Raw genomic sequence first — 26,490 nt, 5'->3', positions numbered from 1 at the left:
CTGTATTTAGGACTGTCATAGCAATAATTGAGATTAAGCGTCTTGAGGGGATGGTATTTCTCTTTCCCACCCTACTTTACCATGGCCCCAACTTTTGGAGTTTTATTTTTGTGTAACTCATACTGTCATAAGAACTCTTAACTATTGTGTTATTGACAAAGTGCAAAAAGCGTTAGCTTGGTAAGAATTCTTTTCTCAGACTAAAAAGTATAGTAGCAATGTCTTCACAGTCCAGTAGATGGCAATGCTTTCTCATTTTAATGGAAAAAAATTAGAGCAGGAATAGAATCTAAGTGTGAAAAGGACCAAATCCTTTTCGAATAAAACTCTCAGGAGATTGAAATAACAATTTGGTGATTAATTTCACAAACGCAGCCACATAACTTGATCATCTCAAGTTGATAGTCATGCCAAGATTGAAGATTTAGGGACAACGGCAAGTTTCAGGGTCTGTCTTAAGAGCTTGTACAAATGAAATTCTCTATTTTATATTTTTCCAGGCGTAATACTGCTGAAAAGCAGAAAACCTGGATTCTAATCCCGGTTTTGTTCTGGTACTGTGTTCCTTGAGCACATCACCTAACCTCTCTTAGTTTTAGGTTCTTCATCTCAAAAGTAAAGAAATCCTGATTAGCTGATTAATGCTGGAAGCCATATTAGAGTTATCTAGCTCAACCAACACTCTTATTTCATGGATGAAGAAAGAGGCTCAGGGAGCCTCATGATCTCTTGAACTTGACATGGCAAGCTAGTTTCATGCTATAGGTGATAACTTAGACACAGTATAATAATATCACACATATGTAATATATAATATAATAAAATCACTACCTACTTACTTTCATAGCTCATTTACTGTTACGGATATGCTTACAAATTATTTCACTCCATCCTTACAATAGGCTCTGAGGAGGACAGAGCAACCATTGTTAGTAGTTTCGGTAGCAGTAGCAGGCATCTAATGGGTGTATAATAAGTATTCTGGGGATAAACGAATGGCTGAGATATCAGGAAGAGTCAGTGGCAGAACACGTCTCTCTCCTAGAGAAATGCACTTTCTTCATTATACCATGTCACCTGTGTAAAGGTGATGGCCAGATGATTTTCGTCATTTAATTTCTTTTTGAGGTTTCTTCCCTCATTTTACTTGATTAACTGTGATTGTGATTATATGCTGTTAGAGGTGTCTTCTTTAACTTACAGCAACTCAGGTGGACAAGTATTAATATTTTCATTTTCAGGCTGAGGATGCTGAAATCTAGAAAAGTTAAGAGATTTCCATTTAGTTAACTTTATAGAACTGAAATATTAACAAGAAGGCTGTTTTCTCTTGTTAGTCAAATTAGTGGATACTAACGTGTTCTCAAAGCATGACCCCACAGAACTCAAGCAGAACATTCAGTAGGGATTAAGTGCCCCAAGTAGCCTGTGCTTTAACAGCAAAGGGATATGGTGTAATTTCTGTCCAAGTCTCTCAGTACATCATCAAGCAAAAGTTGGAAAAATGACAAAAATAGCCCATTCCTCTATCTATTCTATTCAGTTTTCCTTGTGCAGCACCGCCCCCTCTCTCCCTGCCAAACTCCTTACAAAATACAGGGAACAAAAACTAGACAGATCCTCGGGGCTGTGTCTGAGAGCTGCCTGCTTTATAATAAAACGTCTGGGTGTCTGAGCTCGGTTAAAGTCCAGGGTAAAACTTTGTTGAGCTGGTGTGATATCCTAGTAACAGTGTTACACCAGGTGGCATAGAGCTTTTGAGAACGACCATTGCTGGTTGTCATTTACTGAGTACCTACAATATATCAGACACTATGGCAGCTATTTTATGTGTCTTTATTTAATCCGTGTAGTAACTCTGTGATTTGTTATCCTCATTTTATGGGTAAAGTACCCTAGAAGAAAACCTTATACTACTAACCCAAATTACATGCCTAGTAATACATAGGTAGCAGAACCACGATTCAAACCCAGGTCTGATTTACTCAGAGGCCTTTTCTTTTAAGCAGTATGCTACATGGCGTCGCTCCATTTCTTCCCCCTCTATATAGTATGCCAAAGTACCAAGTCTCTGTTTTTACATTTAACCAGAGATATCTACTATGTGCGTGGTGAGAATCAAATGAGAGAGTACATGGGGAAGTGCTTTGAATAGTATAAAGTGCATTATTGTACAGACTTTGGGTATTTATTATTGTAGAGTGGGCATGCAATGCCCATGAGGCCATCAACCCACCAAAGTCCACAAAAGTCCCATGCATTAGTCACTATGTTTGGCTTCCCTCTGAGTCTTTTTTTCCCCCCTTTTCTCTTGGATCAAATTAACTTCTGACAGATGTTTGGAAAATCGTCTTATCCTGTAATTCATATTTATAAATCCTGCTGCTGCAGTGTGGTCCCCATTCTCTCTTTACGTCGAAGCCAGAAAATAATCTGGGAAAATGCCACGTTTCCTGTTATGAATTTGGAGGATCTTGTCTTCTTAGCACAATTTTTGAGCTTTTCAGAATTTTAATATTGAAAAATTCAAAGCCAAGTATGGTTTTTCATATAGATGTTTTAGATTCTTGAAAAGTAAACAGAAACAGAGCTCCAGACTTATCCTCACTAGGGGATTCAGAGAGTTTAAAGTTTTGAAAACTTGTTGTTCCTGTTCTCTCTTAGGTTTGTAATGAGGGCATTCATAACCTTTTTTCTCCCTCTGATAGTCGGTTTGGTTTAAATTGTTCTTCTACAAAGCTGGGAATCCTTCCTTCTTTTCTTTTTTTATCTTTCTGTTAATGCTAGTTAACGTGCTGTCACTGCTGCCTTCTCTGCTCCCCCTTCTCTCTTCTCTCACAGTTAAACCAATGTGTGTATCCCTGTTTCCTTCGCTTAGGGTTGAGCTTCTTTAGGCCTGAGGTGGTCTTGCTCACTTTTTTAGTCCCATGGTGTAGCGTAGACTTTGCTTAGTAAATATTTCTCTGTTCATGAATGGAGTCTACTAGGGTCACATGGTTCCTCTCCCTGTTCTGGAGCATACTTTTCACGTAAAGGGTGGCTGCTTTAGCAGGGTCCCTTTCAGTCCTCTTGTCATGGAGGAGCGTTGATGACATTCAGTCCACTTTATACTTGGAGTGTGTGACTGTGATTATTTTTTTCAGGGTCGTTTAAAACACTGAAGTGTAAACAGGAATCTCCTCATCTCTATTGACTTGAATTAACAACAACAAAAAAGGATCGATTTTAGTTTCAGGATCTGTATACCTTTGCTTACTAACGCTGTTCCTATTTCTCATTGCTTCTCGGTGTTTTGAAGGAGAGGAGAACATCCTCTGTTGTCTCAGACGTCAGGCCAAATCTGGAGGTAGGCACATATTCAGCTCTGGTTCCGTGTCTCAGAAGAGGTCTCACCTTCCCCCCTTAGCAGCTCAGCATCTGGGCTTCGTCGGAGGAGCTCAGGGGCAGAGGGTATCCAAGGCTCGAAGGTGCTTGACAGAGATGGTTGCACAGTTTTCCTCAGTTTAAACTGGGCTGACACTTAAAAGTGTCTTAATGTCCAAGTGAACATATGCACATAGGAACGCAGGCTGTCTGTTGATTCATCAGGTAGCTATTTTAGAAGGAGTTGTCCAAATAAATACTATATTTTTAAAAAGTACACTCATTGTGTCTGAAAATGTGCTCGAGTAGTAGAATGAACCATTAGTTTTTTTCCTCGTCCATCAATTTTTTATTCCACCTAAGTAAGCAGCAGAAGGACTGTTGGCAAAGTTCACTTACAGTTTTAGGAACACCCTATGGACGGGTGTCGGTCCTGCTGCGGGAAGCTCCTGGTGGGGCCCTCCGGTTACTCTCCTCAGGCTCCCATTTGGGCCTTCTGTTGTCTTATTAATGCGCTGTGTCTGGGTGGTTTAGATCCCTCCCAAGTCTGCATCTCCAAATCTCTAGACTTGTGTCAAATCGCTTGGATGTTTCAGAGACACGTACACTCTTCAAGTCCCCAGCTGAGCTCAGCTCCCTTCACCCTCTGAAAAACCTCCTCCTGTCGTGTTCCTTCCTTATTGATGGCACTGCTCTCCATCCGCTTCCTCAGGTCAGAATGGGGAAGTCATCCTGAACCCCTCCCTCTTTTTCCGAATCACTTTTTTGAATCACTGCTTATGGTATCTGCTAAGTGTTTACTTCTTTCCTGGTTCTTTACTTTGTAGTTGGATTTATCTTTGTAAAATGCCAGTCATGTCCCTCTTTTATTCACATTATTTCAAAGTAATTAATGGCTTATAAGGTCTTGCTGTGACCTGATTCAGATTTCTAAACACCACTCCCATAACACTTTCTAATGCTAAAGTTTGTCCATCTCAGTTTTAGCTTAGATCCCATTTCCATACAAAGGTTTTTTGTGACATACCCCCTAAGTCCAATTTGGATACCCCTCTTCTGAGCTTCCATAACACCTTGCATTTCCTTTTCCTTGTCACTGACCCTTATGCAGTTATATTCTGCTTGCCTGTTTACTCTTCTCTCGTTCTTCCTAGATTCTAAGCTGTGTAAGGGCAGAGCCAGTGTCTGTCTGTATCACTCATTTATCCTTGGTGCTTAGCACGGTGCCTGGCATATAGTAAGAACTCAATAAATAAAGCTCAATAGAGCTTCTGTAGCAGCAGGTCATTACAAATTCTGTTGGGATATATTACTTGGTTGTCATCAGTTGTATAGTTTGTTACTCAAAATTCTGGTTCTCTGTTTAAGTAGTTTCTGACCATTTCTGCATAGACACTTGTCAGCTGCAAATTATTATACTTTAAATAGAACTCTGCGTTTTTCTCTCCAGGCTTGCTTTCCCTTCCAGTTTTCCACATCTTTATTAACTACTTTTTCGTTTACCCAGGCCTCAAATCTTGTAGTTAGTTTTGATGATTTCTTTTATCCACTTGATCCCGTCAGCCACTAGACTCTTCGGAGTACTTCTCTGCAATAACTCGTATCCGTGGCTGCTTTTCCATCTCCACTGCCGTGATCCGAGCTCACACCGGCACCCGCACAAGGCTGGGTTGCTGCAATCGTCTCCTGGCTGCCTGGGCACTCTGGTCTCTTTGTGTCCGCCCTCTCGTGTTCACCGCTGCCTGATGAATCTTCCTAAAGCGTGCTTTCATTTCATTCCCTCGCTTCCAGGTTGTCTGGAGTCACTTCTCCGAGCCTGCTGCATGTGCCCACTCCCTGACCTGATCTCTTCCGCCCTCGGCCCACATTCCGTCAGTGGTGCAGTCCTTTTGGTTCTTTCTCAGCTTTAACTTCTTTTCTCTTTCTCCGGCTTGTTTGCTTCGTACTTGGAGCTCTCATTACCTACAGCGTGTGTGGACTTTTAGACTAGCCCTCCAGCTGCTGTTTGCACATTCTGCTCCTCCATCCACTGTGTCCGTCGTTACTGGAGTAACCTTCCTTGCATGCGGCTCTGACCACCTTGCATGCGCCTCTGACCATTGTCTTACGCTGTCAGAAGCCTTTCACGAGTCCTATTGCCTGTGGGTTATCTTCACTTTTTAGTATGGCGTTCAAGGCTTCCTGTGCTTTGGCCCTCCCAACCTGTTCAGCCATATCTCCCACTGCTTCCCTCTCCCGGGTTCCAAGTGATTTCCACATCGTTGAAGCTGAACTAATTGGACCTCTATTTAATTTTCTCTGAATGCCCTGTTTCCCCACTGTCATGTTTTGGCTAATGGTGTTCAGTCTGTGTGGGACTTCCCGTCACTGCCATTCAGCTTTTTACTGCTCCTTAATCTATCCCAAATATTGCCACCCTGCAGCCTTTGATGTTAGTCCTACTAGATGGAATCTTTACCACGTTAGAACCTTTTTTCCTAAGCTTTCTTATGGCACCTTAGCATTTTCACTTCCCTTGGAGCCTTAACTGGCTCGTATACTTTTATAAGGGTGATAGCAATTGCCTGACACCCTGTATTTATTAAGCATTCAGAAAACACTGAAATGGATAAATATATGTATAATGCTGTTTGTTTCATAATCAGTTATCCTGTCAACTGGATTATTTCAGTATAACTCTTATAGTTTTAATAAAGTTAAGCACAGTCTTGTGACTATTGCAGAGGCTAAAAAGTCTCAAAAGGTACAGTAACGTGTTTTAAAAGGTGACTCGTCCAGTGATCTAGCACAGGGGTAAGCAAACTGTGGTCCAGCACATGTTTTCATTCAGCCTGCAAGCTAAGAATGGTTTTTACATTTGTAAAGAATTTGAAGGAGAAAAAAAGAAGAATATACGGTGGAGATGACATGCGGCTTTCAAAGCTAAAACGTTTGCTATCTGGCCATTGACTGAGAAAGTTTGTTGACCGCTGGTCTAGAAACACACCTGGTCATCTGCCTGGAATTACTGCTGCTCATTGGCTGTGTGAAATTATCTGTTTCCTTGAACAGTTAAATAGACACCCAGACCAGTGCCTGTTTCCTTCCTTGAAAAAGAATTGTTAGGCTTGGCTTCAGAAGAATTTTGAGTGACATGTTAATCTCCTCTGGGCTCTTTGGCACTTGGCAGTATCTCACCCAGATAACCAGATACAAATGAGCCATTTCTTTGCATTGTAATCCTTCATCAGAGCTCTGTCGGGATCGCACATCTGGTGAAGTTAGGTGTCATTCAGAACAAGGCTCTTCGCATATTTCAAGAATGTTAATTGCTAAGTGGTGGCCGAAGCAGAAGGGTTTAATAATGTCCTTAAGTTGCCTTAAATGTACATGGACCCAGAATTTTAGAACAGGAAAAGGTCTTAGAGATCAAGTATAGAACGGTCATTAAGAACATGAGCCATGGAGCCAGACTGCATGGCTCTTCTACTTAATCCTCCCTGTGTCTCAGCTTTCTCACCTTTAAAGTGGGGGTAAGAATAGTACCTGTTTCACAGGATTGTGTGAGTATTAAATATGTTAACCCTTAACATGCATGACATTTTTATCACCCCAAAAGAAAATCTCCTACCCATTAAGATTCACTCTCCATCGTGCCCTCCCCAACCCCCTGGCAAACACCACTCTGCTTCCGTCTCTGTGGATTTACCTGTTCTGAGTATTTCACATAAATGCAGTCATAGAATATGTAACCTTTTGTGTCTGGCTGATTTCACTTAGCATAATGTTTTTGAGGTACATCCATGTGTAGCATGTGTCTGTGTTTCTTCCTTTTTATTGCTGAGTGATATCCCATTGTATGGATACACTGCGTTTATCCATTCATCTGCTGATGGATATTTGAGTGGTTTCTGCCTTTTGGCTATTTAAATAGTGGTGCTGTGAACATTGTGTACAAGTATTTGTTTGAGAGCCTGTTTTCAGTTCTTTTGGATGTATACCTAAGGGTGGAATTGCTAGGTCATATGATAATTCTATGTTTAACTTTTTGAGGAATTGCCAAACTTTTTTCCACAATGGCTGACCATTTTACATTCCCAACAGCAATAAACGAAGATTATGATTTATCTACATCCTTGCCAACACTTATTTTCTGTTTTTTAAAAAAATTTTGTTTTCTTTCCTTATTTATTACTTATCCTAGTGGGTATGAAATAGTATCTCATTGTGGTTTTGATTTGCATTTCCCTGATGACTCATGATGTGGAGCATCTTTTCATGTGCTTGTTGGCTATTTGTATCTTTTTTGGAGAAATGTTTAAGTCCTTTGCCCATTTTTAAATCAAATTGTTTGTCTTTTTGTTGTTGAGTTATCAGAGCTCTTTATATATTCTGAATATTAGATCTTTATCAGATATATGATTTGCAAATATTTTCTCTTCTTTTGTGGGCTATTTTTTTCCACTCTCTTTATAGTATTCTTTGATGCACGAAAGTTTTGATGAAGTCCATTTTATTATTTCTTTTCTTGCTCATGCTTTTGGTGTCATATCTAAGAATCCATTGGCAAATCCAAGTTTATGTAGATGTACCCCTGTGTTTTCTTCTAGTGGTTTTATGGTTTTAGTTCTTACAAATAGGTCTTTGATCCATTTTGAGGTAATTTTTGTGTATAGTGTTAAGGATGGGGATCCAACTTCATTATTTTGCATGTGGCTATCTAGTTGTTTCAACATCATTTGTTGAAAAGATTATTATTTTCCCCATTGAATAGTCTTGGCACCTTTGTCTAAAATCAGTTGACCATGAGTATATGAGTTGATGGATTCTCAGTTCTGTTCCATTGATCTGTATGTCTATCCTTATGTCAGTGCCACACTGTTGTGATAACTGTTGCTTTGTAGTAAGTTTTGATTTGGGGAAGCATGAGTCCTCCAACTGGGTGTATGTTGATTGATTTCATTTATTGACCCATCCTTACATACCTTGGATAAGTCCCACTTGTTCCTGGTGTATAATCCTTTTTTAAAAAATTATTTTTAATTGTGGCAAAATATACCTAATGTAAAATTTACCGTCTTAGCCATTTTTAGTGTATAGTTTAGTGGCATTAAGTACATTCACATTGTTGTGCAACCATCACCACTCTCTATCGCCGGAACTCTTTTCATTTGTAAAAATGAAACTTTCTACTCATTAAGCAATAACTCCCCATCTCCCTCTGCCTCAGCCCCTGACACTCACCCTTTTACCTTCCATTTCTATGAATTTGACTGTTCTAATGACTACCTTGTACAGTCATGCCCCAGTTAACAACGGGGATATGTTCTGAGAAATGTGTCATTAGGTGATTTCGTCATTGTGTGAACATCATAGAATGCACTTACACAAACCTGGATGGTATAGCCTACTACACACCTAGGCTGTGTGGTACTAATCTTATGGGACCACTGTTGTGTATGTCTGTCATCGAACAAAATGTCATTATGTGGCGCATGACTGTAGAAGTGGAGGCATATAGTATTTTCTCCTTTTGTCACTGGCTTATTTTACTTAACATAATGTACTCAAGGGTTGTCTATATTATAGTATGTCAGAATTTCCCCCCCTCTTTTTTTTTTTTTTTTGGTGAGGATGGTTGGCCCTGAGCTAACATCTGTTGCTACTGTTCCTCTTTTAGCTTGAGGAAGATGGTCCCTGATCTAAGTAACATCTGTGCCAATCTTCCTCTACTTTATAGATGGGATGCCGCCGCAGCATGGCTTGATGAGTGGTGATTAGGTCTGTGCCCAGGATCTGAACCCATGTACCCTGGGCTGCCAAAGTGGAGTGTGCGAACTTAACCACTATGCTGCTGGGCCGGCCCCAGAATTTCTTTCCTTTTTAAGGCTAAATAATATTCCGTTGTATGAATATACCACATTTGGTCTGTCCATTTGTCTTTTGATGGACACTTGGGTTGCTTCTACCCCTTGACTGTTGTGAGTGATGCTGCTGTGAACATGGATATACAAATACCTCTTTGAGGTTTTTTTGTTTGTTTGCTTGTTTTTGCTGAGGAAGGTTCGCCCTGAGCTGACATCTGTTGCTGGTCTTCCCCTATTTTGTATGTGAGCTGCCATCACAGCATGGCCACTGCTAGTCGAGTGGTGTTAGGTCCATGCCTGGGAACCGAACTCGGGCTGCCGAAGTGGGGCGTGCCGAACTTAACCACTAGGCCACTGGGGCTGGCCCCTCTCTGAGTTTTTGCTTCAGTTCTTTTAGGTGTATACCCGGAAGTAGAATTGCTGACCAAATTATGTGTCTTTTAATTTACTCCTGGATTAGCTTTGCTAGTATTTTCTTGGAGATTTCTGCATCTATATTCCAAAGGGATATTGGTCTATAATTTTCTTGTGATGTTATTATCTGACTTTGGTTATGAAGGTAACACTGGCCTCATGGAATGAGTTAAGAAGTATTTCCTCCTCTTCCACTTTTTGGAAGACTTTGAGAAGGATTGGTGTGACTTTTTTTCTTTAAATGATTAGTAGAATTCACCAGTCAAATCATGTATTTCTGGGCTTTTCTTTGCTGGGATTTTTATGATTACTGATTCAACCTGCTGTGTTATGACTTTGTTAAATTAACGTTTGTTAAGTGGAGCACAGGGTGCCAAATGATGAGCTCTGGTTCAACAACGAACCACAAGAGAAATACAGCTAGAGAACTTTTATTACTCGTAGGTCCTGGAGGAATTACAGGGTATGCCTTGAGGGACCACATAGGAAGGTCAAGGTAGAGTGCAGACAGAGAGGCAGGACGTGGGGCACATGCCTTATTAGGGTCTGTTGATGGAGTGCTTTGGGGTTTCTGGGTGATGGCTGGGTTGATCCGTCAGACCAAAAGAGCAGGGTTTCAGTAAGCTGCATGGGGATTTTTATCTAGGAGCGTGTGAGGCACATAGGTGCTGGGAAGCAGGGGAGACTGTTGATCACGAGTCATATCAGGAACTTGTATTTGCTTGTGACTCTGCAGCGGGCTATCTAGGGCATTCCCTGAGGGGTCTAGTGTCAGTTTAATGTCCCTGCAGGCCGCTTGGCCAAACAAAATGGATCCAAGGCAGCAAATCCATAGAGAAGCGTAGCTAAACTCTCAACAACTTGTAGATCTGTTAAGATTTTCTGTTTCTTCTTGAGTTGTTTTTGGGAGTTTGTGTGTTTCTAGGAATTTCCGTTTTATCTACGTTGTCTGATTTGTTGACATACAGGTGTTTATAGTATTCTTCTATAATGCTTTTCATTTCTATAAGGTGGGTGATAATGTTCTCACTTTCATTCCCGAGTTTAGTGAGTTGAGTCTTCTCTTTTTCTCCTGGTCGGTCTAGTTTAAGGTTTGTCAATTTTGTTGCTTTTTTAAAAAGAACTAACTTTTGGTTTTGTTGATTTTCTCTCTTGTTTTTGTATTCCCTGTTTCGTGGATCTCTGCTCTAATCTTTATCATTTCTTTTCTCCTTCCTTTGGGTTCAGTTTGTTCTTTTTATTCTAGTTCCTTAAGGTGGAAGATTAGGTAATTGATTTAAGCTCTTCTTTTTGTTTCTTAAATGTAGATGTTTACAGCTATAAATTTCCCTTTGAGCACTTTTTCACTGCATCTCATATATTTTAATATGTTGTGTTTTTGTTTTTATTCATCTTAAAATATTTAGTAATTTATCGTGTGATTTGTTTTTTGACCCACTGGTTGGTTGAGTGTATTGTTTACTTTGTGGTTTGTGAAGTTTTCAAATTTCCTTCTGTTATTGATTTCTAGTTTCATTCCAGTGTAGTCAGAGAAGATACTTTGTATGATTTCAGTTTTTAAAAATTTATTGAGACTTGTTTTGTGGCTGAACATGTGGTCTATCTTGAAGAATGTTCCATGCAAACTTGCATTACAGAATGTGTATATGGCTGTTGTTGGGTGGGGCATTCTGTATGCATCTGTTAGGTCTTGTTGACTTACAGTGTTGTTCTGTCTTCTCTTTCCTTCTTTATCTTTTGTATGGTTGTGCTATCTATTATTGAAAGTGGGATGTTGATGTCTCCAGCTATTTCTCACTTTAGTTTTGTCAGTTTTTGCTTCATATGTTTTGTTATGATTTAGGTGCATATATATTTATAATCATTTATATCTTCTTGACTCTTTTTTCATTATATAATGTTCTTCTTTGTCTCTTGTAACATTTTTTGTCTTAAGGGCTGTCTGATATTAGTATAACCACTCCAGCTCTCTTTTGGTTGCTGGTTACATGGAATAGCTTTCCAAATCTTTTCGTTTTCAACCTATTTATGTTTTTGGTTCTAAAGTGCATCTCTTGTAGACAGCAAATAGTTGATAGTTTAAAAAAAAAAATCCTTTCTGCCAATCTCTGCCTTTTAATTGGAGCGCTTAATCCGTTTACACTTAATGTAATTATAGGTATGGAGAGGCTTCTGCCATTTTTCTATTTTTATCTTTTTTGTTCTTCATTTCCTCCATTACTACCTTCTTTTGTGTTAGATATTTTCTCATGTAATATTTTGATTCTCTTCTCATTTCTTTTACTGGGTATCTTCTGGTTATTTTCTTAGTGGTTGCTTTGGGAGTTACAATTAACATCTTAATTTTTAACAATCTAGTTCACATTAATACCAATTTAGTTTTAATGTTATACTTTTCTTCTGTCTAGCTCCTTTCCCCCACTGTTGTTGTTATTGTCACAAGTTATATCTTTATAATTGTATACTCATCAAGATAGGTTATGATTGTTTCCTGTATTTGTCTAGTTGAGTAATTTTTAACTGCTAAACCAGTCTTGCATTCTTAGAATAAATTTGGTCAATAATGATGTGTCATTGTTTTTTCCTTATAATGTGTTGCTGGTTCAATTTGCTAATATTTTGCTGAGGATTTTTGTGTCTTTGTTCATGAAGGATATTGGTCTATAATTGTGTGTGTGTGTGTTAAGTCTGACAAATTTTAGTTTCAGTAATGCTGGTATTATGAGTTGGAAATTGTTCCCTTTTCTATTTTATAAAGGAGTCTGTGTTAAATTGATGTTATTTCTTAAATGTTTGATAGAATTCATCAGTGAAACAATCTGTACCTAGACCTTTTTTGTGGGAAGATTTTTAATTACTTATTCATTAAAAAAAAAAAGACATAGGGTTATTCAAATACTGTTGTTTCATTGTTTGTCAATTTTGGCATGTTGTGTTTTTTTAAGGAATTTGTCTAATTCATCTAAGTTGTCCAATTTGTTAGCATAAAGTTGTTCATAATATTCTTCTCATGACCTTTTAATGTCTGTTGCAATGTAACTTTAAAAAAATGCTAATACTAGTATTATAGCAAATATTTGTGTAGTGCTTATTACATACCTTTCACTGTACAAGTATTAACTCTTTTAATTCCCACAGCAATTTGTGAGATAGGTAATATTGTCATCTCCAAATTATAGATGAAGAAACCAAGTTTATATTAAGAGAGCTTAGGTGCCTCTCTCAAGATCACAGAGCTGGTATAGTAAGGGCTTAAACTGTGATCCAGGTGATCTGGGTCCCAAGTCCTTTTTTCTTAACTACTGTTTACTTTGCCTTTCCTGAATGACAGATACCTGTTCTGTTCTTATGGAATTATGCTGTGTTCTCTCCAGAAGCCATCCTTGCTCCCACTACCTTTGTACCACGGAGCGGATATATTTGTTTCTGGTATTCCTAATTAGAACTTGGAATGCCTTTTTCCCCATAAAAATGTTACATATCATGGCTATGCATACTTGAAATGTTATTATTAATACTTTTCTTCAGTCACATAATATGTTAAAAAGACTTCTGGGGCTTCCCTGGGAAGTTCACCACAATTTATAATGTGAAGCATCGTTTCTGTGGGAAAATATTAGAGGAAGTTTATTTTAAATTCACTTGCCTGAAAGGTTAAACTTCAGTTATATGGAAACTGTGCTTAACTTTTTGGAATCTCTTAACGATTTGAATTTACTGAAGTGTTGTAAGTTATAATTGTAAAAAGACAAACGTTATAATTGATTTGTGCACATATTTTATTTTCCTTTGATTAATTTGTTGATTAATGTCTTTCAGGGTTATTCAAATGCTCAGAAGAATATTCTTCTTCAGGTGGATCAGAATTGTGTTCGCAATTCTTATGATGTCTTCTCTTTACTGCGGTAAGAAACTTCTTATAGTCCTCCTGTGTTTTCTAAAGAATCTTCCTCATTTTGAGTTTGTGACATTTCAGTGTGAGGAAATGTATGGGAGCTTTAGAAGCTGTTATTCAGGCTTAGCATTTTTTAGTGAGAGCTTCATAAATTTTGTAGCTGCCATGATTTAAGTTTATCTCTTTCACAAAGCCTTTGGAAAGCCATTTCCTTTCTCTGGACAGTGAGGGAGAGTGACTGGAAGCCCGTGATCTTAAAACAGGGACATGAGCTGTTTCCGGTCTTCTGCGCTATAAAGAGCAGCAACCAGAGGTACAAAATTAGGTTTATCAAAATCTTAACAACGACAACATTACTGGAAAAGCCCTGCAACAGCCCTGGACATGGCTTAAGAGTTTTGACCTGCTGTTCATCTTAAAAGAATTGTGTTTGGCAAGGCAAAGGAGCTTTGCATGAATCTCATGCTCAGAGGCTTAACTGCCTCAGCTCTATATTTTCATAATGTCTAGGGTAATTTTGAAAGATTTTTAAATTTGGTTTTAATTTTCAGTGTGGTAGATCATCAAGGACATTTTCCCAGGAGGCAGGCTACCAAAATAAATGCAATTTAAAATAAAGTTAATAGTGACACTCAACCTGTGTTCACCCTACTCAGACAGATGGTTCATTGAAATTTGGTTTTGGCAGTATTTCCCTAATGTTTACATAACACATCATAAATTTCAGACCGTTAGACATCCTCTATATATCTACTAGAGGAAGAATCCAGAAGGATGGATTGGGCTCTTGTCCGATTGGATGATTGTTTCTTTTATAAACATTATGAAATGGACCTTTCCTTTGCAAATCTTGAATCTTATTATACATGATGATAGAGAGTTTGGTCACATGGACTCTGTAAATTGCTCTTAAGGGACAATGATTCCAACTAAAGTAACCACACACATTTGATGACTTTTGATTCTTATCTGAGTGAAGTGCTTTCACTTTGACTTCTTAGGATACGTAACAAAATGGACAGGATTTAGTCATTGGATGGTGGAGATAGAAGGCAGGAGGTGTCAAAATAGATAACTCATATTTTTGAGCCTGTTCAGTTTGGGACTACTTTGAATTTTAAGTATTGAAAAGAGGAATGTACGGAAATAGTTTGAAATGTGAGTAAGCCACTAAAATTTCTTGATCTGTAAAATGAGTATAGATACTATTATTTTAAAGATAGTTTCCAATTATGAGGTTGTGTGGTCTTATTAGAGAAACTAATAGAATTAAAAGAAAAAGGAATGCAAAGTCAGTGAGAGGAGGAGGATTTGGGAAGGGTAAGTATCATGGAAGGCAAGAGGATAGAGATTCAAAGAGAAGAAAGCCAGTAGGGAGGCAAGTTGGTCTAATAGAGAAGCCTTTGACTAACCTCACCTCGACTTTAATTATCCCTGGTTTATCCCAATCCATCTAACCTGTGATTCTTCCAAAAGGTGGAAGCAGTGAGTTACAAATTTGTGTAATTTACAAGCATTTTCACATTTATCTTAATCTCTTAGAAGCTTTTTGTGTTCAAGTCAGGGATCAGCCTTTGTTTTCAGTGTAGAAGCTGAGGCCAGGAGGGTTGGATGGTTTATTTATCTGGGGGCACAGCAAGTAAGAGCCAGTCTGGAGGTTGGTATGGAGGTTTTCTGACAAACAGATTTTGCAGATCCTTTTCACAGTCTCTCTTACTTTCCTAGACTGGTGGTTATAAGGTGTACATAGCATAACGATGGAAAAAATTTTCTGAAAATCGTGGAGCCCTCCATAAATACAAAATCATCAGGTTAATTTGGCAGTGCTCGATTATTTAACATTGATCTTGCAATGATGTGGCCCTTGGGGGTTTCGTTCTAGAGTGCCTTCCATATTCCTCAGATGTGTCCACCGTTTGGATTACCTTATTCACAGTGGCCTCGTCACCACTGTGTAAATCATTTATAGCTGGGAACAGATATACTTTTTCTGAACCAGATCAAGTGTCTGTTTATCAACCAAATTACTCAAACCCAGAGAGTTATTCTGAAACTGGAAACTTTAAATTGTACTTGTCAAAGCTAATGAGTAAAATGGAACTTTCTCTGATAATTCTCTCAGACATTAGTAAAGAGTAACCATCATCTATCTGTTAAATCAAAAGCTCTTCTTTTCCCACGGTTTTGCCAGGATATATATAAATTGCTTGCTGGGAAACTTAATTCTGTGCTGATCAATTTTGTTCGTAGTTTTCCCTCTTTAACTCAGACAACATTGTTCCTAGATGGAGTCATTTTCTGATGCTTTCTTGGTTTATAAAATTGTTACTTCTTGATCTGTTAATTTTATGTGAAGACACTCAGAGTGTCTGAATTCTTTACTATCACCTGACTCCACGAAAGTCTCAGTGCTATTTGGAGACAGGATTAGAACTCCGGTCTCCTGATTCTCTTTTTTGAGAGTATATTCTAGTTAATAACTTTCACTGTGTCGTTGTGCCGCTAGTGTGCATATATTTCTTCCACTTTTTATGTGTGAATGTCATGGAAAAATAGGAAATCCTGACTAAGGCAAGGCTTTTGGAGTAGCTAAGACCAGGCATTAAATCTCCTTCAGGTGGATGTATTGTAGGAAAACAGTGACCCGAGGTTTTATTCAGATTCTTTCACCCATAGTTAAGAATTTAGGATATTTTCAACGTCTGCAAAGTAATAGCAGCTCTTTCCGAATTTATATTCAGGGTGTGTACAGTGATTGAGTTTTTCCTTCTTGACCTTTGGAAATCCCTGGATTCTGGGTTGGTTTTCATTGAAGCAGACATTTAATTAGGAGCCCGCTTACTCATTGTTACATTTAATTTAGGATGTTCACCACAAGGTGTCAATGTTGCATTGGCATTTGAAATTTCATTTACTTTTAAAGTTTTGAAGTAAGAAAAGTAGGGTTATACATTAAAACTGAGCATTTATTTTTAGAAGTTGCCTTTTTTCTCTCAGTTATTCCTTCTAGGTTAAGGAGTGTCTGCACTTATTAGATTTCTTTCTCCATTGGGTTCTCTTGCTTTTTTTTGTCCTCCTGGTGATAGGCAGCTCTTGAAAGATGATAAAGAGAGGAGGAGTGACGCGGTCAGCTGTGCAGTCCAGAGTTCTGACCGTGGCGACACTGTGGGGTTGACTGAGGGATGAGGCTGGAGCGAGGACACATCTGTAATCCTCCCTCTTCTCTGAGATGGGAAGATTATTTTTGGTGTTTAAAAACTCATTTTTTTTCCCTTACATGCTTCCTCAAAAACGTAGCTCCATTGTAGCGAGAGATGTGAGGATAATTCTGGTTTTCTTCTAGTGTAGTTTTTATTGTTTTTTTTTTTCCTTCCCCTTTTGACGTGTCCTACTTTTGCCAGTTTAATAAGTGGAAGTGTGGTGGAGAAGCCGTAAGCCCTCCGTTTGGGTTCCAGTCCTGAAACTGCCGCATGCCTGTAACTGGATGCAAGACTTTGGGCCAGTTACTAACTTTGGTGTGCCTCAAACTACTCTTGTAAAATGGGGACACTGTTTGGCTCATGGGAAGATTACAAGAATTAAATAAAATACTTGAAACATCCTAGGACAGTTACTGGCATATCGTAAACATTCAATAAATAATAGTTTTCATTTTCCCCTTTACTTGCCCCATCTTGGAGTTAACTTTCTCCTCTATGATAGTGTTCCTTTTTTGTGTCACCACTAGCTTTTCCAATTTTCAGCATTAATTTCCCTTTCTCTTCTTGCCAGTCTAATGTCTACCACCTCTGCTTTTAGAATCTTTTATTAGTCCTAAAAAATCCTGATAAAAATTGTTTAACATGTGCGTGACTTTTCTCCCTAATGACGTCAAAAACTTGGAGGAGGGGATTATTTCAATGGCTATATTTTCTCCTCTCTTTCTATCTTATTAACAATTCTTGGTTATGTTGGAGTTCCTGTGGATCCTGTTCCGATTCTAGAGCCCTAGGGTCCTGTGGGTCCTAGGACTCTTCTGCATTACTCTTTCTGAGTACTCTCTTCTATTACCACAGCTTTTTTTTTTTTTTTTTTTTTGAGGAAGATGAGCCCTGAGCTAACTACTGCCAATCCTTCTCTTTTTGCTGGGGAAGACTGGCCCTAAGCTAATATCCATGCCCATCTTCCTCTACTTTATACGTGGGACGCCTACCACAGCATGGCTTTTGCCAAGCGGTGCCATGTCTGCACCCAGGATCTGAACCGGCGAACCCCAGGCCACTGAGAAGCGGAACGTCCGAACTTATCCACTGTGCCATCGGGCCGGCCCCTATTACCACAGCTTTAATGAACATATCCACATGTTAATAACTCTCAAATCTATATCTCTAGTTTCTACCTCTCTTTTGAATTTCTGATCTGTATTTCCCAATGATCATTAGACATTTATACTTTCATGTTCTGGAGGAACCTCAACCCTAACATGTCCAGAGCTACACTCATCGGCTTAATCCTCCTCTTCCTTTCCTTTTCCCTGGTTTGTCTGATAATATTATCGTCATCTCAGGCATCCAAGCGAACATACCCCTCTTTTTTCCTGGACTATTTCCTGACTCCTAACTAGTCTCCCTACTTTCAGTTTTTCCTTCAAGCTATTAATAGCTATTACTTATTGAGCACTTACTTTGTGCCAGGAACTATTCTAAGTGCTTTACGTTAATCAGCTCTATTAATTCCGACAACAACCCTCTATGGTAAGAACTATACCTGCTCCTATTTATAGATGAAGAAACTGAGGCACGAACAGTCAAGTTACTTGCCCAAGGTCACACAACTAGTTCATGTTATCCTGTGTTCAAACCCAGAGTCTAGCTCCCCAGCCCATATTCTTCTTTTTTTTAAAGATTGGCACCTGAGCTAACAACTGTTGCCAATCTTTTTTTTCTGCTTCATCTCCCCCAAATCCCCCCAGTACATAGTTGTATATTTTAGTTGTGAATGCCTCCAGTTGTGACATGTGGGACGCCGCCCCAGCACAGCCCGACGAGCGGTGCCACGTCCACGCCCAGGATCCGAACCAGCAAAACCTTGGGCCGCTGAAGTGGAGTGCGTGAACTTAACCACTCGGCCACGGGGCTGGTCCCCCCAGCCCATATTCTTAACCAGTGTATTTTACTGTTTTATAGTCTTTTACGTTGCTTTAGTACAGTTCGTCTTTCACATTGCTGCCAGAGTGACCTTTTGTTTTGTTGCTTATTAGGCTTAGAAATCTTTGAGCCATCACATATGGAATCAAGTCCACACTTCTGTTTTTTAAAGATTTTATTTTTCCTTTGTCTCCCCAAAGCCCCCCAGTACATAGTTGTGCACTTTTAGTTGTGGGTCCCTCCGGCTGTGGCACGCGGGACGCCACTCCAGCATGGCCCGATGAGCAGTGCTATGTCCGCGCCCAGGATTCGAACCGGCCAAACCCTGGGCCACCGAAGCAAAGCGCGTGAACTTAACCACTTGGCCACGGGGCCAGCCCCAAGTCCACACTTGGTAATATGGTATTCAAAGGACGTTGTTATAAACACTGCAGGGACTTGTGCTTTTATTTCGGTTCCTACTACCACTGCCTGTGCAGTTAATAGTAGGGTTTACTGAGCTCTTCCTGTGTTACAATTAGTTCTTCATTGTCTGCTTCTCTCTCCTCTCAGCACCTCCAGACGGAGAGCTCTGTTAGGCAAGAACTCTTGTGTTATCGATCTTTGTATTAGCCCTATCACAGTGCATATCATATATACTAATCAGATAAAAATGCTGCTTTATTGATCAAATTGAACTGTTTGTCAGGTTACAAAGCACTAGAGTTCTATTGTTCCTCGTACTGGTTTGCATCTGGCAAAACGAGAGTTGTAAAAAGTTTCTAGGCTATTATCTAGAAAGTGTTGAAAATGCAATTGGATCTCTGAATCTTCAGCTGCCTCTTTTCTTTCTGTCGATACCCTCCACATAACATCTGGTGAGATTTCAGGATTTTGTGCCTTTTATTCTCACTCCTTATGTAGATTTTTCTGGAAGATCTTTATCTGGCTGCCTGAAGGCAAATTGCTCCCCAACCCCCCCCCCCAACTTTCATAGAAAATGCTGCATCCTATAAAATTTAAAAGGGAAATGCTTACATTGAATCAATTATTCTTAGGATAATGTTTAGAGAACAGAGGGGATAAGATACAGAAGTGCATACCTGTCTGTGGAGTTTGGGACGTGATAACCAGCTCTTGGGTTTTGGGGAGAGCTCTCCCTGTCCCCACCTGATGATCTCTCCCTAGGGAGTAACTGCAGGTAAACGGTGTATGGCTGAGAAGCCAGCTCTAGCAAAAGATGTCGTAATATTTACGTACTAAAACATATTCCTTTGTGTTCATTGTAGAGACTACGGTCCGACCTGGTATCTGTGTGCGCATTTTTAATAACCAGAAGGGGAATTGGGAGGATTAGGTTGAGGCGGACAGACACACTGACAGCAGGGAGGAGTGAAAGCTGGTCGTTTGCTGTTTGCTCTTTGATTCTGGAATATAGCTGAGTGAGAAGTCATATTAGCTACCCTCCTGCCTTTATAGTCGCTATGTTTGGATTCATAAACAGCTCACTGTCACTGCTCCACGTAAAAGAAGGACAGGGAAGAAATAGTCCCACTGTAAAGAAGGACAAACTAAGTGAAAAAGCATAGCCAGCTTACCTCTTGTATGTCTGAGCAGCAGTCCTTTACCCGAGCTCAGCTCCGTGTTGCCGTTCATAACTGAAGTGAGTGATGGGAATTGTCGAGTGCAGGTTAGTTTTCACTAATGCTATTTGCATTTAACAGATGAGGAAACTGAGGCTTAGGAAGGTGAAGAGACTTACCAGGCACCACAGGACGAATGAGTGTTAAAGCAGGTTTGAATAAAGGTCTGCCAGGCTCCTGTGTGGGAGCTTTTTTCCTTTATGCCATTTTGATGCCAAATCATCAGTAAAATATAATGTGATTATTAGAGCCTATGTGAGAAAGCAGGGGGATGTGATAAGTTTTAGAAAGGTTTTCAGTCAAAATTTAAAATGAGAAAATTTTGGTATTTAATGTAAGTTTTGATTTAACAAAATTGGTATTGGTGTGTAATAGCACATTTTATTCTTATTCATCTTTCTCTCTATACACACACGTGTCTACATACATGTAAAGACACATATATAAACATATGTTTACAAAAATAGAATTTTATCAAAATACTGGAGTAATTTTCGGTGCAAGTGTTGTTTTCTTCTTTTGACTTTTAGGCTTGTCTTCTTCCTTGAACCCTTCTCTCCCACAACTCTGCCAAAAAACCACCAGCTCTAGACTGTTTGTGTCCCCTCCAGATCCATACGTTGAAACCTAATCCCCAGTGTGATGGTGTTTGGAGGTGGGGCCTTTGGGAGGTGAGCAGGCCCTGAGGGCAGCGCCCTCAAGAATGGGATTAGTGCCCTTATAAAGGAAGCCCGGGCAGATCCCTGCCCCTCCCACCACATCAGGGTATAGTGAAAAGACAGCTGTCTGTGAACCAGGGTACGGGCTCTCACCGACCCCGACCGTGCTGGGGCCTTGACTTACTTCCAGGACTGTGAGAAACAAATTTCTGTTGTTCGTGAGACACCCAGTCTATGGTATTTTGTTATAGCAGCCTGAAGTAAAATGCTTCCCAAACACAGAACACACATCCACGTGACCCCAGGCACTCATTCATCCATGTTCAATATCTGATGTGTATCTGTCTGTTTTTCCCATGGTCTCTAAGTATATGTCATGGATATCACTATATACATATGTTCATATATATGTGTGTGTATATTAAGAGTTTTAATTGCTGTTTTACAAAATTGGAGTGAATATTATATACCTAACTCTACATCTTGCTTTTCTTGTGCAATATTTAATGTACAGATCTTTTCAATTCACTCTTTTAATGGTTTCCTAATAGTTCGTGGTGAGCGTGTACCATATTTTTCAACCATTACCCTATTTACTCTGACTTTGGTGTTTTTGTTTGTTTTGCCAGTAGGCGCAATACTGCAGTAAATATTTATATACATACATATCCTTATATTTATCATGTGTTTATTTCTGTGGATTAAATTTTTAGGAGTAAGATTTATGAGTCAAAGGGTGTGTATAATTTTAGTTTTAAGAGATATCAATTGTTTTCCCAAAGCGCACAAATAAGATGTGGCGTTACTTCTCACCCTGCGTCCCTGCTGGCAGTGTGCATCAGCGTTGTTTTGTGATTGTTTTATTAATCTGATGACTGTGACGCCTCAGTTTCTTTACTTTTCATTAGCCTCACTGCGAGTGCTCAGTTTGAGCCACAAGTGAAAGTGAACGTCTTTTTCTGAGTTTCTTGGCCATTTAGTGTATTCTTCCGTGAATTTGCCTATTCGTCTGCTTTATCTATTTTTTATTGAGTTTCTTGGATTCTTTTCATAAATTTTTAATAATCCTTGGTATTTTTTCCAAATCTATCAATTACATCTTGACTTAGTGTACCTTATACAAAAAGTTTATATTTGTTATATCGTATAACTCTTTTTTCTTTTGTATATTCTGGGCACTCTGTCTTGGTTGAAGAGATCTCTCTTATACCTTGGTTGTACATATATTTTCTAAGTTTCCTTTTGAGGTTTATATTATTTTACTTTTTAAATTAAATCTTTAATACATTTGGAATTATTCTTAAATGCATTGTGTAGATATTCCATATATGGTGAGGTAGAGATTAATTTTTTTCACAGGTGAATATCCAGTTGTGCTAGTAACTTCCTCTTCCTGTTGAATTTAAATACTACCTTTGTCATATGTCATATGTTAAAAGCTCATATTGGGGCCCAGTGGCGCAGCGGTTAAGTGTGCATGGTCTGCTTCGGCAGCCCGGGGTTCACCAGTTCGGATCCTGGGTGGGGACATGGCACTGCTTGTCAAGCCACGCTGTGGTAGGCGTCCTACATATAAAGTAGAGGAAGATGGGCACGGGTGTTAGCTCAGGGCCAGTCTTCCTCAGCAAAAAGAGGAGGATTGGCAGCAGTTAGCTCAGGGCTAATCTTCCTCAAAAAAAAAAAACAGTATTAAAAAAAAAAGCTCATATATCCTGGGATCCATTTCTGGATTCTCTCTTTTTTTCCTGATCTTTTTGTCTATTTCTTTGCAAATTTCAGATTGACTTAATTACAGTGGTGTTTTGGTATGTTCTAATATCAAGTAAGACAAGGCCCCCTCTTGCTACTGTTTTCATATTTTTTTTGGCTATTCACAGAACTTTATCTTTCATATGAACTTTAAGGTTATTTTATCCTATTCTGAGGGAAAAAAGGCTTTATTGGAATTCTAATGGGAACTTTTGTATTCATTGACTTTTTATATTTTGGGAGAGCTTGTCATTTTTATGATGTTAGCATTCCCATCCAAGATATGGTATGTCTTATATTTGTTCACATTTTATTTTATTCCTTCAATAAGATTTTATAAAAGTTCTCTTCATATGGTCATGTGCCTTTCCATTAAAATTGTTCTTAAGTATAGTTTTTACACTATTTTGTGTAACGTATATTTTCCATTTCCATTATGTGCTTATTACTGTTATAGGGGAAAGCTATAATTTTAAGAAAATCTTATATTCAGACTATATCAAATTATTTTTGTTGTTTTTTAAGGAAAGCTCTCTTTGATTTTCTTGTCATGCACTCATTATCATCAATAGAAAGGGTAGGTTTATCTGTTCCCTTCCAATTTTTATACATATTTTCTAGCCTTACAGTTTATATATATCATGATATATATATCTATCATTTTTACAGTAAAAAGGGTTTACTGAATTTACTAAACCTTTTAGAACTTTCAAAATAATGTTGAAAAGTAGTGGGCATAGTGAGCATTCTAGTCCAATTCTTATTTTAATCGAAAATGTTCAGGGGCCGGCCCTGTGGCCCAGTGGTTAAGATCGTGCGCTCGGCTTTGGTGGCCCAGGGTTTCTCTGGTTCGGATCCTAGGTGCGGACATGGCACCACTCATCAGGCCACATTGAGGTGGCATCCCACATGCCACAACTAGATGGACCCACAACTAAAATATATAACTATTTACTGGGGGGATTTGGGGAGAAAAAGCAGAAAGAAAAAAAAGGAAGATTGGCAACAGTTGTTAGCTCAAGTGCCAATCTTTAAAGAAAAAAAAGTGTTCAGCATTTTGCTGTTGAGAGTATTTTCTGTTAATTTAGAAGATAAATAGCTCTTCCTATAAATTTAACTTTTCAATTTTTTGTTTTTGTTTTGGTGAGGGAGATTGGCCCTGAGCTCACATCTGTTGCCAATCTTCCTCTTTTTTCTTTTTTCTCCCCAAAGCCCCAGTACATAGTTGTATATCCTAATTGTAGGTCATTCTAATTCTTCTGTGTGGGATGCCACCTCAGCATGGCTTGATGTGCAGGTCTGTGGCCAGGATCTGAACTGGTGAACCCTGGGCTGCCAAAGTGGAGTGCATGAACTTAACCACTTGGCCATGGGGCTGGCCCCTTTAACTTTTTTCTTAGGAATGGATGCTAAATTTTTGGAAATGCCTTTCCATGTTTATTAACATTATGTATTTTTCTCCCTTTAATTTATAGTTGCAATAAGGTGTGTATATTTCCTGATACTTTACTGCATTACTAATTATTTATAGGTTATTCTTTTAGATTTTTTTTTAAAGATTGGCACCTGAGCTAACATCTGTTGCCAATCTTCTTTTTTTCCAAAAAAAAAATTCTTCTCCCAAAGCCCCCCAGTACATAGTTGCATGTTCCAGTTGTAGGTCCTTCTAGTTCTACTATGTGGGACGCCACCTCAGTGTGGCCTGATGAGCAGTGCTAGGTCCACGCCCAGGATCCGAACCCACAAAACTCTGGGCTGCTGAAGCGGAGCACGTGAACTTAACCACTTGGCCACGGGGCCAGCCCCAGGTCATTCTTTTAGTCACTACTATAAGTGAGATTGGTATACAGTATTCGTAGTAGTAATAGTAGGGATTTTTTGAGGGGGGAGGGTGGGGTAGGTAATCATGTTTTCTAAGATTGTAAAATTGGGAAGCTTTTCATCTTTTTCTATGACCCTAATCTATAAAATGATAAGAACAGCATGTATCTCATTGGGTAGTTTGGAGGATTAAATGAATTAACATGAAATGCTTAGTCCAGTGCCTGAGTATGGGTAGCACTGTATGTGATGGCTATTAGCATCAGCATCAGCTGAAACACATTAAATAATTTGGGGAATTTTCAGTTCTTTAAAGTTTTGTTAGAATTTGGCTATTAAATCATCTAGTTCAGATGCCTTCTGTAATGATAAATCTGACTCTCCTACCTTTAGTACTATTTGCTCTGTCCGTTTTTCCTACTTCTTCATGGTTTGTTCTTGGCAATTTATTTTTTGCCCAGAATCCATTTATTTTCTCTAGATTTTTAAATTTATTGCTGAAACAGTGCATATAGTTTGTTTTATAATTCTCTTAATCATTTCAATAATTTAGAGCACATTTTCTAATAAAGCCCAGAAACTAGTATTTCAGTTAGAAATATTGTTATACTATGAACTCTTTTTGGACTGGATACTTTCTGGCGTTAAAGTTATAATACTTTTTTTGTGTGAGCTAAAACAAAATATTTGAGATCCTTTTTGCCTTTAAAATTTTTCTCAGAATGAGAATGGAGAACATAAACAACATAAGTTTAGGGAATTTATATCTCTAGTTTACAATTTTGTCCCCAGCATATAGTACTAATCTGGCTCAGGATAGATAACTCAGTTAATATTTGTTAAATGGATAAGTGATTGAATTAATGAATGAATGGATGAAATGCAGTTCAGTTGTATAATAACTGAATTACAAGTAGGTTTTTGGAGGACTTTTTTTTTCTTTTTTTTTCCTGAGGAAGATTAGCCCTGTGAGCCCTGAGCTAACATCTGTCACTAATCTTCCTCTTTTTTTGCGTGAGGAAGATTAGCTGTGAACCAACATATGTGCGGGGCTTCCTCTACTTTATATGTGGGATGCTACCACAGCATGGCTGAGGAGTGGTGTAGGTCTGTGCCCAGGATCCGAACCCATGAACCTGGGCTGCTGAAGCAGAATGTGCTGAACTTAACCACCGCACCACTGGGCAGGCCCCTGGAGGAATTTTTAAATGGTAGATCTTTAATCACCTTTCCAAAGATAATTAATACTAACCTGGGATATGTTCTCCCACAATTATAGTAAATTTCGAATATAAATTATTGGAGTACTTAATTTTAAGCAAAGCACTTGCTAATGAAAGTCCTGTAGAGGCATCGTGTGGTAAATTAACTGCAGTTTGTTAAATGAGTTAACCAGTAGTCGTGACTTGCTCATAGATCTCATAGTCCTTAACTAAAACCTTTTGTAGGCTGTTCATGCTGCTATGTCTCTTTTCTCTTGCGTGCTGAATGTTCGACAGGGAGTGGGAACTCCACAGTGGATAAATTAAATGAGCCCTCCTCAAAGCAGCGTTCAGAGCTCCTGGCTCAGAGCAGTAGTCCGTTTTCAGATGTTGTTGGAACGGTGAAAGAAGTGTGTAAAATCAGTGTAAAGAGGTAAAGAGCATCCTTTGAGGGCAGTAAGTTATGAGTAGTCTTCTGCCCAAGAGATGTTCTCGGTCCCCGCCCCTGTCCTTCAGCTCTGGCTTGAATTCACAGGGTCACTTTACTGAGGCTGCTCTGTTTAAGATGTCACTGCAAATTAAGGCTTTACTCTCACACCCCTCGTAGCTGCCTTGTAACTTCTACATTCCCACTGGTGCCAGGCATGTTCCAAGGCAGCTGTCCAACGTTTAGTGATTTCACCCTAATGTCTCTGCCAGTAAAAATAACCAGTTACCATTAAACACCTACCCCACCCATAACTTGATTTTTACTTGCTGTTTTATTAAGAGAACTTATCAGAGATTTTAGGAG

General features: G+C 39.0%; 1 protein-coding gene across 6 annotated transcripts in view; it reads left to right on the top strand.

Annotated features, from left to right (window-relative positions):
- The window catches only part of UVRAG (UV radiation resistance associated), a 298,705-nt gene that overhangs the window by 63,723 nt on the left and 208,492 nt on the right, over positions 1-26,490 (top strand). For all 6 annotated transcript variants that reach the window (XR_011541145.1, XR_011541146.1, XM_008515930.2 and 3 more), the window contains one exon: positions 13,443-13,528. Coding sequence is in view for 4 of the 6 variants with exons in the window: in XM_008515930.2 (XP_008514152.2) it covers positions 13,443-13,528 (86 nt within the window). In the remaining 2 variants the exon portion in view is untranslated. The remainder of the gene's footprint in view (positions 1-13,442; positions 13,529-26,490) is intronic.

This window comes from Equus przewalskii, chromosome 6 (assembly GCF_037783145.1).
Source record: "Equus przewalskii isolate Varuska chromosome 6, EquPr2, whole genome shotgun sequence".
Taxonomy (NCBI): Eukaryota; Metazoa; Chordata; class Mammalia; order Perissodactyla; family Equidae; genus Equus; species Equus przewalskii.
This window is presented reverse-complemented; position numbering and strand designations above follow the sequence as displayed.